Source organism: Saccopteryx bilineata, chromosome 2 (genome assembly GCF_036850765.1).
Source record: "Saccopteryx bilineata isolate mSacBil1 chromosome 2, mSacBil1_pri_phased_curated, whole genome shotgun sequence".
NCBI classification, from domain to species: Eukaryota; Metazoa; Chordata; class Mammalia; order Chiroptera; family Emballonuridae; genus Saccopteryx; species Saccopteryx bilineata.
In genome coordinates, this window is record NC_089491.1 from 353,769,633 (window position 1) to 353,786,035 (window position 16,403).

Sequence of the window (16,403 nt, forward strand, 5' to 3'; positions counted from 1 at the left end):
CCAGCAACCTCAGGGTTCAAACCTGGGTCCTCTGAGTCCCAGTCCAATGCTCTATCCACTGTGTCACTGCCTGGTCAGGCATAGGCATCCTATATTTTTTTTTTAATTTTTTATTTATTCATTTTAAAGAGGAGAGAGTGAGAGAGAGAAAAAGAGAGAGAAAGGGGGGAGGAGCAGGAAGCATCAATTCCCATATGTGCCTTGACCAGAAAAGTGCAGGGTTTAGAACTGGCAACCTCAGCATTTCAGGTTGATGCTTTATCCACTGGGCCACCACAGGTCAGGCAGGCATCCTATATTTTTATTTACTAAATCTGACAACTCTAGATAAACACACTGTGATTAGGGAAAATATTAATATTAGGAAAAGCTGAGTGAAAGATAGACAGGAACTCTTTGTACTCTTTGCCAATTCTTCTAAATCTTAAATTATTTCAAAATAAAAAAGCTAAATTTAAAAATTGCCTATAAGAGATTTTTTTTTTCTTTTTCTGAAGTTGGAAACGGGGAGGCAGTCAGACAGACTCCCGCATGCGCCCGACTGGGATCCACCCAGCATGCCCACCGGGGGGGATGCTCTGCTCATCTGGGCATTGCTCTGTTGCAACCAAGGCCATTCTAGCGCCTGAGGCAGAGGCCACAGAGACATCCTCAGTGCCCGGGCCAACTTTGCTCCAATGGAACCTCGGCTGAGGGAGGGGAAGAGAGAGACAGAGAGGAAGGAGAGGGGAAGGAGTGGAGAAGCAGGTAGGCGCTTCTCCTGTGTGCCCTGGCCAGGAATCAAACCCGGGACTCCTGCACGCCAGGCCGATGCTCTACCACTGAGCCAACCGGCCAGAGCCACCTATAAGAGATTTTTAATGGCATGAGAAAATGTCAAAAAAAGTAGGAAATACCCTGCCCATGTGGTGGCACAATGGATAGAACGTCAACTTGGGGCACTGAGAACCCAGGTCTGGAACCCTGAGATTGTGGCTTGAGTGTAGAATTATGGACATGATTCCAAGGTCATTGTCTTGAGCCCAAAGGTCGCTGGCTTGAGCAAAGGGTCACTGGCTCAGCTGGAGACCCCAGGTCAAGGCATGTATGAGAAGCAATCAGTGAACAACTAAAGTGATGCAACTACAAGTTGATGCTTATCTCTCTCCCTTCCTGTCTGTCTGTCTCTGTCTTTCAAAATAAAAATAAAATAAAAAGCAGGAAACAGAACTGTATATTCATTATATTATCTATGTATGTATTTTTTAATAAAATTTATCCTTAATGGGTAAAAAAAACACTGAAACAAAACATACAACAGCAGTTATCTCTGAATGAATGTTTTTTGAATTGTTCTTATTTCTTTATGTGCTTTGAATTTCCAACTTTTCTATACATCTAATAATTTTTAAAAGTTTAAGTAGTAAGTACAAACTTCACTTGTAAATTTGTATTTACAAGAAGAAAAAAGGGGGGAAATGTATCGATAACATAAACACTGTCAAGTAGTTGTCCTGAGCCCTACTTATAACATTCATAATTTCATTTCTGAAATTAGGTAGGTTTACAGAATAAACTCTGGAGTCTGTAATACATACACAAACAGTCCTGATGTTCTTAATGGAAAGAAAAAGGAAACTGCTGTCCTCAGCAAAAGAAGACCAAGTCACAGATCTCATGATGACCTGTCTACTCACTTCTGAGGCACCATGGCAACTAGGAATCTCAGAATATCAAGAAAGGAGCACTGAGAGTAAAGAGTTTGGGGGAGGGGCGCTGTTCAGGGCAGAAGGCTCAGGGAAGCGAAGTAAGAAATAATAAGAAAGTCAAAATATAAGAACATTCTCACAGGCCAACCAACAAGCAAAGCCAAAATTTAAATTCAAAACTAAAGCCAGTTTTATTATTTATTTCCCATTTAAAGCTTGAAAGAGAAGAGCCACAGACAGGATAAGGAAATGAAATTTCCTGCCCTCTCAATAACGGTTATTCTTGTGAATAAAAAGGGTTCTGCCTGACCAGGCAGTGGCGCAGTGGATAGTGTTGCACTGGGACTTGAAGGACCCAGGTTCAAAACCCTGAGATTGCTGGCTTGAGCGCAGAACCGCTGGCTTGAGCACAGGATCTTAGACATGACCTCATGGTCACTGGCTTGAGCAAGGGGTCACTCACTCTGCTGTAGCCCCCTGGTCAAGGCACATATGAGAAAGCAATCAGTGAATAACTAAAGTATAGCAACAAATAATTGATGCTTCTCATCTCTCTCTCTCTCTTCCTGTCTGTCTGTCCCTATCTGTCTCTCTCACTGTCTCTGTCATTAAAAAAAAAAGTGTTCTACATAAAGTAACCTCTCTGGATGATCTGATCATAAATTTCTAATTAGGCAAGTTAGGGGGTAGTCATTCCCCAGGCATAGAAATTTTTAGTAAAAGATTTATCTTTGCCTTAAGCAAGCCCTGTCTATTGTTTCTGTACACCTAGTCATTGTCCTGGTCCATTATATTCTGTTAACACACCTTAGAAATAAACATACAATAGAAACTCTGAAGAAAGCACATGTTCTTGTTAAGAACCTGTAATCTAATCTCCAAAGTCCTATTTCCTCCAACCCTCCTGTAATCTTCCTAACCTCCTTAACTTCAAATGCATAAAGAAAAACTGTGAAACTGTCATTCATTGGAGCATTTCATATCTTGGTTCCTAGCAGTTTTGGCTCAAAAATATTCATAAAAACTCTCTACATGTTTGAACATTTCTTTCTATTTTTTTTTTTTTATCAAGAAGCGGGGAGGCAGTGAAACAGACTCCACATGCACCCCAACTGGGATCCACCCGGCAAGCCCCCTATTGGGCATGCTCTGCCCATCTGGGGCTGCTGCTCTGTTGTTCAGCAACCAAGTTATTTTAGTGCCTGAAGCGAGGCCATGGAGCCATCCTCAGCACCCAGGGCCAACTTGCTTGAACCATTTGAGCCAGGGCTATGGAAGGAGGAAAAAGGAACAGAGGAGGAGAGAGGAAGAGAGGGAAAAAGAGGGGAAGAGAAGAGAGGAGAAAAGAAGGGAAGAGAGGGGGAGAGAGGGAGAGGGAGAAAGAGAGAGAGAGAGAGAGAGAGAGAGAGAGAGAGAGAGAGAAAGAAGGGGGAAGGGGAGGAGTGGAGAAGCAGATGGTCGTTTCTCTTGTGTGCCCTGACTGGGAATCAAACCCGGGGACTTCCACACACCGGGACAATGCTCTACTGCTGAGCACAGGTCTGGTGTGGACATTTCTTATACTGACATTCTCAACATTTGAATTATAACATTGACAGTATATGTTTGCTGCAAAAGTTTTTCAAATCTAAATTTCCAATTTTTAAGCTTTAATTTGCAAAAGACTTAAAGAGGGTTTTTTCCAGTCACAAATTATTACCTCATAAAAGAACTCCTACATAATAAATATCATATTGTACTAGTATGGCACATTCTATTTTTCCAAAAGCTTTTGCAGCTATTATTTCATTTTACCCATCACTAGACTAAATTAAAATCACTTCAAACTCAGGGGTTTAAAGTGTCAGACTAAAGAGAATTCTTGTTTCTTTCCAGGTCAAATACAAATATATACATTTAAAACTAAAAAGTTCTGCCTGACCAGGCGGTAGCTCAGTGAATAGAGCATTGGACTGGGATGCCGAGGACCCAGGTTCGAGACCCCGAGGTTGCCAGCTTGAGCGCGGGCTCATCTGGCTTGAGCAAAACAAAAAAATAAATAAATAAAACGAAAAAGTTCTGTCCTTTATACTTTATAGCTTTTGATCAAATCATGTCAGTACTCTTGTCCCCTTAACTTCCCTCCTGACCTAATGGGAGCAAATGCTGAGAGCCACTCACAATTTCCAAATTCAACAAATGGAAATTCTGTTTCACATAGTCTCATTTTAGACAAATTTCTTAAGGTGCTGTGTGGCTTTAAGCATTTAGATTTAACCCAATCTTTCTTAACAGGACACTGTGACATTTTCAGAACAATTCTTGGTAGTGTGTGATTATCCAGTACATTGCAGAAGGTTTAGAATTATTGGTCCTCTGTCCTCTAAAAGCTAGTAGTAGTCCCACCAGGCCCAACTCAACACATTTGTGGGGGAAGATACCACCACCAGTATTAGCCTGATTCAGGCCAACCATTAAGTGACCTTTAAAGATCACTTAATAGCCTGACCAGGCGGTGGCGCAGTGGATAGAGCGTCAGACTGGGATGTAGAGGACCCAGGTTCGAGACCCCGAGATAGCCAGCTTGAGCATGAGCTCATCCGGTTTGAACAACACTCACCAGCTTGAGCCCAAGGTCACTGGCTCGAGCAAGGGGTCACTCGGTCTGCTGAAGGCCCACAATCAAGGCACATAAGAGAAAGCAATCAATGAACAGCTAAGGTGTCACAACGAAAAACTGATGATTGATGCTTCTCATCTCTCTCCATTCCTGTCTGTCCCTATCTATCCCTCTCTCTGACTCTGTAAAAAAAAAAAAAAAAGATCATTATGTGGGCATGACTATAATACTTCATTCATAAACTCGTTAAAACCAATTTTGTCTGAATTAATTATATACATAATTTAGACACATGTGTGGTCAGGGAAGTAGAATAGAAAAGTTACTGAAATGGAATTGGGGCATTTGACTTTGAATTCCAGTTTTCAAGCTATTTATTCTTTAGGCCTCAGTTTTCTCATCTATAGTATTCAAATAAAGGAATTAGGCTAAATTATCTCTCTGGTTCACTGCAGTTCTAGGAATCTGTGAAATAAAACATAACTAACTTGCTTAACTCCTTTCTTTCGGCCTCCAAATAGCAAAATGGTGGTAACTACTTATACTGTCTCATCTTTCAGAAGCAAGTATCCTAAAGCCCAGAAATAACCATAAGGCAGGATGGTCACATTCAGCCAGACCCAATGTGGGGGTTTTACTACATAGTCTGTATCTTAAGTATATAAAATGAAACTGAATTATTTTATGACCCATTAATAATAGAAGCACCAAAAAAAAATAATAATAATAGAAGCACCAAGATCATAACAGCAATATATCTGCCCTAACTTATGTTTATCTGGGCTACACCTATAATCTAAACCCTGACTATATATTAGAATTATCTGGGGAGCTTTAAAAAAAATTGCCCCAGCTCTAAGAAAAGCCAGTATCATATGAATCAGAATCTGTGATGATGGGGCTCATTTTTTAAGGCTCCCTAAACAATTCTTATGTACAGTGAAAACCAAAAAACACTAATCCAGAGCCTTTAATTCAAAAAATGCAAAGCAAATGACCGAACGTTAGTATATATCAAACAATGGTAATCAAACACCAACAAACAAGAATCCAGTGTTACTATTTACTGGTATTCTCAATTCTATATAGAGAATTGCATTTCTAGAGAAAAAGGAGAGCGCTAGCTATAACAACCCCTTTTTCCTACCCTAGCTCTTTATTGAGTACTGGCCCTGACAGAAATAGAATATAACTTCCTGACATGATGAAGCAGTTCAAGGAAAGATTCCTCCAAATTTTCCCACCCTTGTAAAAGTCCTATCAATCACCAAGGTAGTTACAACAATGGTAGTTAGAGTAGTACAAATACTGAAATCCCTCAACCTAACTCTCATTCTCCAGGCCTCAGTAAAAGACCTAGTATGTAGAAAGAACCAGAAGAGGTTGACAGGAACAGTAGGAAAAGACACTTCCAAAAACTGTACTCTAGACAAAATACATCATTTCCCACTTACTCATCAAAGCTTTCAGACCAGTGACATAAAAAAAGGTGAAGCAATATTGCCTAATATTATTCTTGCTCTTTTCAGAACAAACTCAGTGAAACCAATAGAAAAGATTAAACAAGAAAAACGTCAAACTCCTCTCTCTTACCTCACATGTAAGGCCAAGCCATCCTGGAGGCTAGAGGTTCCCAAATCAGAGAGCGTATCTGAGCTGATAGAAACTGGAGACAGAGAGCCCTCCTTCTCCTCCAGTAGGTCCAGCTTCACCAGGTTGCTGATCTCATCCTCTGAGTTATCTTCAGACACAGAACCAATTATGAAACGAGAGTGCTGGTTCAGCTCCAGAGGTTTGGCCAAGGGGGATGGTTCATCCATTACTTCCTCAAAGTGAGTTCTCAGAGCTATGGAGAAAATGAAGAGTGGGAAAAGCAGCTTATGGGCAATAACCTGTATCTGAGGATCACGACAGATATGCCACAGCTTGCACTTGGAAAAAAGGCAGAGTTTGAGAATTCATTTCCTTGACTATTCTATTTCAGGGCCTTTGTTTTCTACAAGGGAGGAAAATCCAGATTGTGGTAACTCTGCCAAAAAAATGAAAACCAATTTCCTCTTTCCCAAAGAAATATTCCACAAGAAACTATAAGCCATTCCAATCTCTTTACCAATTTAGTGATGTCCAAGAGATAATTAGAAACTTTTCAGTAGGTGAAAGCTACTTGTTTTGATATTGTAATTTCGGTTATTAGTACTGGGAAGAATGCCATAAGGGTTTGGGAAGGATGGAATTTCTTTAAAACTTGGTGTTTACAGTAAACTACATAACTACCACCTGGTTCCTAATATTACACTGTGAGAGGCTATGAATTTTATAAGTACATTTATGTATAAATATATACATAAAATGTTTGTAAATACATATATTACATAGTGAATATATTACTATATGTATATCTATGTGTATATCTATGTAAATACAAACATAGATTACTTTAAAGCAAACTCCAGAAGGGTATTTTATTTTAATGTTTATTTTATTGATTTTAGAGAGAGGAAGAGAAAGAGCAGGAGAGAGACAGGAACATTTTTTTCTGTATGTGCCCTGACCAAGTATTGAACCAGCAACTCTGTGCTTCAGGATGATGCTCTAAACAACTGAGGTATCTGGCCAGGGCCAGATGGTTATTTTTTTAATTAAAAAAAAATCTTTACTTGTCCCCATGAGACTTTTCTTAAATTACATGTCACCTGACCAGGAGGTGGCGCAGTGGATAGAGCGTCGGACTGGGATGCAGAAGGACCCAGGTTCGAGATCCCGAGGTCGCCAGCTTGAGCGTGGGCTCATCTGGTTTGAGCAAAAAAGCTCACCAGCTTGGACTCAAAGTCGCTGGCTCGAGCAAAGGGTTACTCGGTCTGCTGAAGGCCCGCGGTCAAGGCACATATGAGAAAGCAATCAATGAACAACTAAAGTGTCGCAATGAGCAACGAAAAACTATTAATTGACGCTCCTCATTTCTCCGTTCCTGTCTGTCTGTCCCTGTCTATCCCTCTCTCTGACTCTCCCTCTCTGTCTCTGTTAAAAAAAATTAAAATTAAAAAATTTTTAGTCTGACCAGGCAGTGGCGCAGTGGATAGAGCGTCAGACTGGGATGCGTAAGACCCAGGTTTGAGACCCCGAAGTCGCCAGCTTGAGCATGGACTCATCTGGTTTGAGCAAAACTTCACCAGTTTGAACCCAAGGTCACTGGCTCAAGCAAGGGGTTACTTGGTCCGCTGAAGGCCCATGGTCAAGGCACATATGAGAAAGCAATCAATGAACAACTAAGGTGTCGCAATGCGCAACGAAAAATAATGATTGATGCTTCTCATCTCTCCGTTCCTGTCTGTCTGTCCCTGTCTATCCTTCACTCTGACTCTCTGTCTGTCTCTATAAAAAAATAAAATAAAATAAAAATTAAAAAAGTTAAAAAAAAATTTTTACATATGTCAAAAATTCACCAAAAAAATGTCTGGTTTTGGCTCTAATGTACTCACATTGATAGGGAGAAAGTGAATCTACTACCAAATTAAAATCTATAATTAAAATAATGAAGGTATGCCTGACCACGCGGTGGCTCTGTGGATAGAGCATCGGACTGGGATGCAGAAGGACCCAGGTTCGAGACCCTAAGGTCGCAAGCTTGAGTGCGGGCTCATCTGGTTTGAGCAAGGCTCACCAGCTTGGACCCAAGGTCGCTGGCTCACGTGAGAAAGCAATCAATGAACAACTAAGGTGTTGCAATGTGCAATGAAAAACTAATGATTGATGCTTCTCATCTCTCTCCGTTCCTGTCTGTCTGTCCCTGTCTATCCCTCTCTCTACTCACTCTCTGTCTCTGTAAAAAATAAATAAATAAATAAATAAATAAAAATAATGAAGGTATCATCTAAATTAAGTATTCATTTTCCAGATATAGGGCCTTACTAGTTACTAATTGCTATTGCCAATTACTAGCAAACTAATTAACAAAGACCAAAACAGAGTTCTAAGTCCACAATTTAAAAAAACTAGCGTCAGCCTGGCGTGCGGGGGACCCGGGTTCAATTCCCGGCCAGGGCACATAGGAGAAGCGCCCATTTGCTTCTCCACCCCCAGCCCCTCCTTCCTCTCTGTCTCTCTCTTCCCCTCCTGCAGCTAAGGCTCCATTGGAGCAAAGATGGCCCGGGCGCTGGGGATGGCTCCTTGGCCTCTGCCCCAGGTGCTAGAGTGGCTCTGGTCGCGGCAGAGCGACGCCCCGGAGGGGCAGAGCATCGCCCCTTGGTGGGCAGAGCGTCGCCCCTGGTGGGCGTGCCAGGTGGATCCCGGTCGGGCACATGCGGGAGTCTGTCTGACGGTCTCTCCCCGTTTCCAGCTTCAGAAAAATACGGAAAAAAAAAAAAAGTAAAAAAACTAACTAAATGAAACAATACTTAATCTGTCATTCTAAAATTCCTATAAAAAAGCTTTAAAACTACACATCAACTTAGTATTAAACAGCTTGTGGTGTAACCAACAATTTTAATTCAGAGAGTAATGATTCCCAATCCTGATTTTGAGGTGCTCTAAGAGTTGATATATCAACAGATTAATAAATTTCATATGCTATAAAGCACATTAAAGTATAAAAGAGCAGTGTTCTTTGACATTAGACAACAAAACAACAAGATTTAAAAATGTTTAGGAATCATCACTAAACAGGTTAAAATTACACATGCACCATTATTTTTGTATAATTTGTGAATCAGAGGTTATTTACTTTTAAAAATAAAACAGTAATTGTAATGCTAGAACAGTGGTTCTCAAAGTCTCCCAGACCAGGAGCAGTATTACCTTGGAACCTATTAAAAGTACCAATTCTTGCCTGACCAGGCAGTGGCGCAGTGGATAGAGCGTTGGACTGGGATGCGGAGGACCCGGGTTCGAGACCCCGAGGTCACCAGCTTGAGTGCGGGCTCATCTGGTTTGAGGAAAAGCCCACCAGCTTGAACCCAAGGTCGCTGGCTCCAGCAAGGGGTTACTCGGTCTGCTGAAGGCCAGCGGTCAAGGCACATATGAGAAAGCAATCAATGAAGGTGTTGCAATGCGCAATGAGGAACTGATGATTGATGCTTCTCATCTCTCTCTGTCCCTGTCTATCCTTCTCTCTGACTCACTCTCTGTCTCTGTAAAAAATAAATAAATAAATAAAAATTAAAAAAAAAAAAAAGTACCAATTCTTGCCTGACCAGGTGGTGGTGCAGTGGATAGAGCACCAGCCTGGGATGCAGAGGACCCAGGTTCAAAACCTCAAGGTCGCCGGCTTGAGTGCGGGCTCATTCAGCTTGAGCATGGGCTCACGAGCTTGAGCACGGGGTCAATGGCTTGAGCATGGAATCATAGACATGACCTCATGGTCGCTGGCTTAAGCCCAAGGTCACTGGCTTGAGCAAGGGCTCACTCGCTCTACTGTAGCCCCCCAGTCAAGCCACATATGAGAAAGCAATCAGTGAACAAGAAAGGAACTGCAACGAAGAATTGATGCTTCTCGTCTCTCTCCCTGTCTGTCTGTCCCTATCTGTCCCTCTCTCTGACTCTGTCTCTGTCAAAAAAATAATAAATAAAATAATAATAATAAAATTACCAATTCTTGGGCCCTACCGCACAGAGACAAACTAGCTGTACCAGAACCTACAGGTTGGGGCCCAGAAATCTATATTTCTAAATCCTAAGGTTTGAGATCCACTGTGCTAGAAGAATAAAGCAATAATAATGAATTGCCAGGAATGCTAAAAAATACCTATAAACGCCTGACCAGGCAGTGGTGCAGTGGATAGAGCATTAGCCGGCCTGGGACAGTGAGGACCCAGATTCCAAACCCCAAGGTTCCAAATGCCAAGGTTGCTGGCTTGAGCACAGGATCATCCAGCTTGAGAGGAGAGTTTTGCTGGCTTTCATGTGGATCATAGACATGACCCCATGGTCATGTCAGTCCAAAGGTAGCTGGCTTGAAGCCTAAGGTTAATAACTTGAATCCAAGGTCGCTAGCTTGAGAAAGGGGTCACTAGCTCTGCTGGAGGCCCCAATCAAGGCACATATGAGAAAGCAATCAATGAACAACTAAGGTGCCAAAACAAAGAATTGATGCTTCTTATCTCTCTCCATTCTTCTGTCTGTCCCTGTCTGTCCCCCGCCCTCTCTCTCACTAAAAAAAAGAATACCTATAGACATTTTCTAAAAGTGAGTTGGAGATTACTTAAGTTAACTTTTATATTTAAAACTAGAATTACGTCCTGGCTGGTTGGCTCAGCGGTAGAGCGTTGGCCTGACGTGTGGAAGTCCCAGTTTCAATTCCCGGTCAGGACACACAGGAGAAGCACCCATCTGCTTCTCCACCTTTCCCCCTCTCCTTCCTCTCTCTCTCTCTCTTCTCTCCCGCAGCCGAGGCTCCATTGGAGCAAAGTTGGCCTGGGCGCTGAATGGCTCCATGGCCTCCACCTCAGGCACTAGAATGGCTCCTGCTGCAATGGGGCAACGCCCCAGATGGGCAGAGCATCGCCCCCTGGTGGGCATGCCTGGTGGATCCCAGTTGGGCGCATGCAGGAGTCTGTCTGACTGCCTCCCAGCTTCTAACTTCGGAAAAATACAAAACACACACATACACACACACACACACACACACACACACACCCTAAAATCAAATGTAAAAATATCGTGAGCCCTGGCCAGTTGGCTCAGCGGTAGAGCGTCGGCCTAGCGTGCGGAGGACCCGGGTTCGATTCCCGGCCAGGGCACATAGGAGAAGCACCCATTTGCTTCTCCACCCCTCTGCCGCACTTTCCTCTCTGTCTCTCTCTTCCCCTCCCGCAGCCAAGGCTCCATTGGAGCAAAGATGGCCCGGGCGCTGGGGATGGCTCTGTGGCCTCTGCCTCAGGCGCTAGAGTGGCTCTGGTCACAACATGGCGACCCCCAGGATGGGCAGAGCATCGCCCCCTGGTGGGCAGAGCGTCCCCCTGGTGGGCGTGCCGGGTGGATCCCGGTCGGGCACATGCGGGAGTCTGTCTGACTGTCTCCCCTGTTTCCAGCTTCAGAAAAATGAAAAAAAAAAAAAAAAAAAAAAAATATATATATATATATATATATATATATCGTGAAAACGTGATTATCTAAATTTTCTACATATTTTTCCCTTGGAATACTAGGTTTCCTTAAAAAAAACAAAAAAAACCCTTTTTTTAATGTCTCCAAATTTTATAAAGAGGTTTAATTTCAGAACCTTAAATGAAAGCAAAATAACTTAAAAAGAAAAAAAATTAAGAAGGAAGGTAAAAAGGCAGAGAAGTAAGCAAAGGAGGGGGAGTGCTAACAGATTGACCACTCCAAACACCAGAAGGTACAGCAGCAAAAAGGCTACTTCTTTCACATTTTAAAGCAATGCATAAAGTTTAATAATAATAGATTTTTTAAAATACCATTTCAGCCTGGCCTGTGGTGGTGCAGTGGATAAAGCATCGACCTGGAATGCTGAGGTTGCCGGTTCAATACCCTGCACTTGCCTGGTCTAAGGCACATATGGGAGTTGAAGCTTCCTGCTCCTCCCCCCTTTCCCTCTCTCTCTCTCTCTCACTCTCTGTCTCCTCTCTAAAATGAAAAAAAAACCAAAAACATTTCAGCACATGGGTGGACTTTGATAAAATTATGCTGAACAAAATAAGTAAATCAGAAAAAAACTAAGAACTATATGATTCCATACATAGGTGGGACATAAAAATGAGACTCAGAGACATGGACAAGAGTGTGGGGGTTACAGGGTGGGGGGGGGGAGAGGGAGGGGGTTGGGGGAGGGGAAGGGCACAAAGAAAACCAGTTAGAAGGTGACAAAAGACAAGTGGACTTTGGGTGATGGGAATGCAGCATAATCAAATGTCAGATTAACCTGGAGATGTTTTCTCTGAACATATGTACCCTGATTTATCAATGTCACCCCATTAAAATTAATTTTAAAATAAAAATTAAAAAAAATACCATTTCAGCTAACAGAAAACAATAGCTGCCTTCTTCATAAGAGAAATAAGGTACTCTGGGACAGAGTCTACATTATGATCTGACCAAAATCAGGTTGACTATACAAAAAAATAAAATTCATGAGAAGGAAGCATTTCTCTGATTGCATGGAAGAAAAAAAAAAAGAAAGGAATGACTAATAAATAAAAGGCTCCAAAAGGTCAACTTCAAATTTTTCTTTCATAGCTAAGCAGAAAATGAAGGCAGCCTTCCCTAAAGGGTTGCAGATTGGAGGCAGAGCTAAAGATCCTGTCCACCAACCAGAAACTCTACTGAATGACATTCCTGGGCACAAGCCTACAAACCACCAGAAAAGAGAGGTCATGTATGGAAAATCACTGAGCAGCTGTCCAGACACTCTAGAAGCTACTCCACAGCTTGTCCCACTTCCATTGACTCTAGTCCTGAATTAAAGAGAAAAGGTGGTGGAATACTACCACCGTCAGACACGTTCACTCAACTTATCCCCAGTAAACCTGTTTATATTCTTTTCTGGAAGGCAACTTTTAACATAAAAACCTACAGTTTAATATTTTAGCACATAAACATAAAATTTTTACCACACTGAAAACATGAAGGAGTATTATTTGTAACTGACCTCTTATAATTCTTATTTTCTGAGCGGATATCCACTTCCAGAAAGAACTAAAGAGAGAAAGGGAGAGAGATTTGAAGTATTTTTTAAAAAGAAACTCAAATTTCATCAATAACTGTTTTACTCAGCATAATATAAAACTAATAATATTCAAGGTATGATTTTTCTGGTCAAATTCGTTATTTAACTTGAAGCATAAAGTTCAGTTGTTTATTATTTGTTCAAATCTGTAAATCAAAAACATTACACATTCAAAGACTTTACTATTCATGAAAGTATTAAACAATAATCCAAGATTACCATTTCACAATGTGTGTGCTTTCCAACTGTAATAGTGAATGAGCATATTCCAACCCTATGATTTCCAATATTTCAACAAAAAGGAGGCAGTGGGGAGAAGAGAACCAATAGATTCTCTTCAACTCAATCAGCCAAGAATTATGTTTCCAAATGGCTGTGCCTACCCACAAAGCCAGAGAAAGGACCGATTCCCATTATATTAAGTCCTTAAACTCGAAGGGAGCAAGGAGTCTCTAGCTACTTCCCAAATACTAGGTTTTCTTCTAGGCCCAACAATTTAAATGTATTCAGGGTAAGAATTCTCAACTTTGATTATGACAATAACTTGTGGAGCTTTTAAAAACATATAATAAATTCCATCCTAGATCTACTGAACCATAATTGCTGATGGAGACCCAGAGATCTGAACATTAAATTCCACAGTTGACTGACGCAGTCTCACTGGTAAAGTAAAGAAGAAAACATAAAGAAAGAACTCATTACACAGGAAGGAAATACAGAACTTCTGAGAAGACCCTGAATGACAAGCAACAAGATTAGGGACAATGCAGGTATGTTCACTGGAATTAGGATTTACCCAATTATGTAGTCTGAGCTAAAATTATTCCCAATTGTGGTAGGGAAGGGGGTAAGAAAAGGAAGGAAAAAAAAGTACAGTTGACCCTTGAACTCCACAAAGTAGCTTTTTTGGTGTTTTTTGTTTGTTTGTTTGTTTTTTGTATTTTTCTGAAGTTGAAAACCAGGAGGCAGTCAGACTCCCACATGCACCCAAATGGGATCCACCCAACATGCCCACCAGGGGGCGATGCTCTGCCCATCTGGAGCGTTGCTCTGTTGCAACCATAGCCATTCTAGTGCCTGAGACAGAAGCCATGGAGCCATCCTCAGCGCCCGGGCCAACTTTTTGCTCCAATGGAGCCTTGGCTGCGGGAGGGGAAGAGAGAGATACAGAGGAAGGAGAGGGGGAGGGGTGGAGAAGCAGATGGGCGCTTCTCCTGTGTGCCCTGGCTGGGAATCAAACCCGGGACTCCTGCACGCCAGGCTGACGCTCTACCACTGAGCCAACCAGCCAAGGCCAGTTTTTTTTTTATTTAATTTTTTAAACTAAATTTATTGGGGTGACATTGGTTAATAAAATTATATAGGTTTCAAGTATACATTTCTGATACATCATCTGTATATTCTTTTGTGTGTTCACCAACCAGTCAAATCGCCTTCCATCACCATTAATCCCCTTTACCCTCTTCTCACTCCCCTACCCTCTTTCCCTCTGGCAATCACCATACTGTGGTCTATGAAAGGTTCTTTTGGTTTGGTTTGGTTTTTGCTTAATCCCCTCACCTTTTTCACATAGCTCCCTAACGCTCTCTCCCCTGACAGCTGTCAACCTGTTCTCCGAATCTATGAATCTGTTTCTATTTTGTTTATTTTGGTCATTAGATTCCACATATGAGTGAAATCATATGGTATTTGTCTTTCTCTGACTGCCTTATTTCACTTAGCATAATACTCTCCAGGTCCATCCATGTTGTCACAAATGGTAAGATTTCCTTCTTTTTTACAGCCGAGTAATATCCCATTCTGTAAATGTACCATAGCTTTTTTATTCACTCATCTGCTAGTGGACACCTGCACTGCTTCTAAATCTTGGCCATTGTAAATAAAGCTGCAATGAACATAGGGGTGCATGTATACTTTCGAATCAGTGTTCTAGGTTTCTTTGGACATATTCCTAGAAGTGTAATTGCTGAGTCATAAAGCAGTTTTATTTTTTAGTTTTTGAGGAAACTCCTACTGTTTTTCCACTGTGGCTGCACCAGACTTCATTCCCACTAACAGTACACAAGGGTTCCTGATTCTCTGTGTCCTCACCAACACTTGTTTATTAATGCATCAATGATAGTCATTCTGACAGGTGTGAGGTGTATCTCATTGTGGTTTTCTTTTTTTTTTTTTTTTTTTTTTTGTATTTTTCTGAAGTTGGAAACGGGGAGACAGTCAGACAGACTCCCACATGCGCCCGACCGGGATCCACCCAGCACGCCCACCAGGGGGTGATGTTCTGCCCATCTGGGGCGTTGCTCTGTTGCAACCAGAGCCATCCTCAGCACCCAAGCCATCTTTGCTCCAATGGAGCCTTGGCTGCGGGAGGGGAAGAGAGAGACAGAGAGGAAGGAGAGGGGGAGGGGTGGAGAAGCAGATGGGCGCTTCTCCTGTGTGCCCTGGCCGGGAATCGAACCCTGGACTCCTGCATGCCAGGCTGACACTCTACCACTGAGCCAACCGGCCAGGGCCTCATTGTGGGTTTTTTTTTTTAATTCTATTGAATTTTTTTTACAAGTTTAAGCATTTTTTAAAATTTTTCTGTTTCTTAATTTTTAGAGAGGAGAGTGAGAGAGAGAGAGAGAGAGAAGGAGGAGGGAGGAGCAGGAAGCATCAACTCCCATATGTACCTTGACCAGGCAAGCCCAGGGTTTTGAACCGGTGACCTCAGTGTTCCAGGTCAACGCTTTATCCACTGCGCCACCACAGGTCAGGCTCATTGTGGTTTTAATTTGCATTTCTCTGATAGTTGTTGGGGACCGAAAGCCAACAGGATCTTTGCAGTTTAGATTTTGGGGGACAGAGGTGTGGGGAACTGGCAGTAAACTGACAGTCTGCCCAACCCCCCACCTCGCTTGTTCTGTGAAGTTGCTAAAGGCTCTTTTTCTTTACACCTTCATGTTAGCTATGGTACTGGATTGTTTCTACTCTTTCTATCCCCTATGTCTCCCAGAAAGACTGGAGGCAATCCTTTGTTTTGTGAAGTTAAGATGCATGGTAGGGGTTTTCTGCACTTGGTAGAATTCTTGGGCTGCCTTGGAAATGTGACTTTAATGATCTCTTTGATTTGCTAATGGCCTCACTTTGCCCTATAGATAAAGCAGGGAGGGGAGTGGAGAGCGCTCTCTGTTCTTGCCATCAGCATTGCAGAGGCCTCTGGATCCCATTCTTTTTCTTTTTAAGCCTACTTTTCTTAATTCCATGCCCTTCCAACTCAGAACCTGGAATTACTAGCTGCGCTGGTTCGCAGCAGATAGTGATGCTGAGCATCTTCTCATATGTCTATAGGCCATCTATATGTTCTCTGCATTAGTGTCTACTCAGGACCTTTGCCCATTTTTTATTTGGATTGGTTTACTGGGATTGAGTTTTATAAGTTTTTTATATTTTGGAT

The 16,403-nt window shown here is 42.1% G+C and overlaps 1 protein-coding gene across 1 annotated transcript in view; it reads right to left on the minus strand.

Moving 5' to 3' along the window:
* Nucleotides 1-16,403, minus strand: part of ACACA (acetyl-CoA carboxylase alpha) — a 273,603-nt gene that overhangs the window by 242,655 nt on the left and 14,545 nt on the right. The window contains exons 2-3 of the mRNA XM_066262811.1: nucleotides 12,890-12,936; nucleotides 5,879-6,133 (exon numbers count right to left, since the gene is read on the minus strand). Of these exons, the coding sequence (XP_066118908.1) occupies nucleotides 5,879-6,107 (229 nt within the window). The 5' untranslated portion in view covers nucleotides 6,108-6,133; nucleotides 12,890-12,936. The remainder of the gene's footprint in view (nucleotides 1-5,878; nucleotides 6,134-12,889; nucleotides 12,937-16,403) is intronic.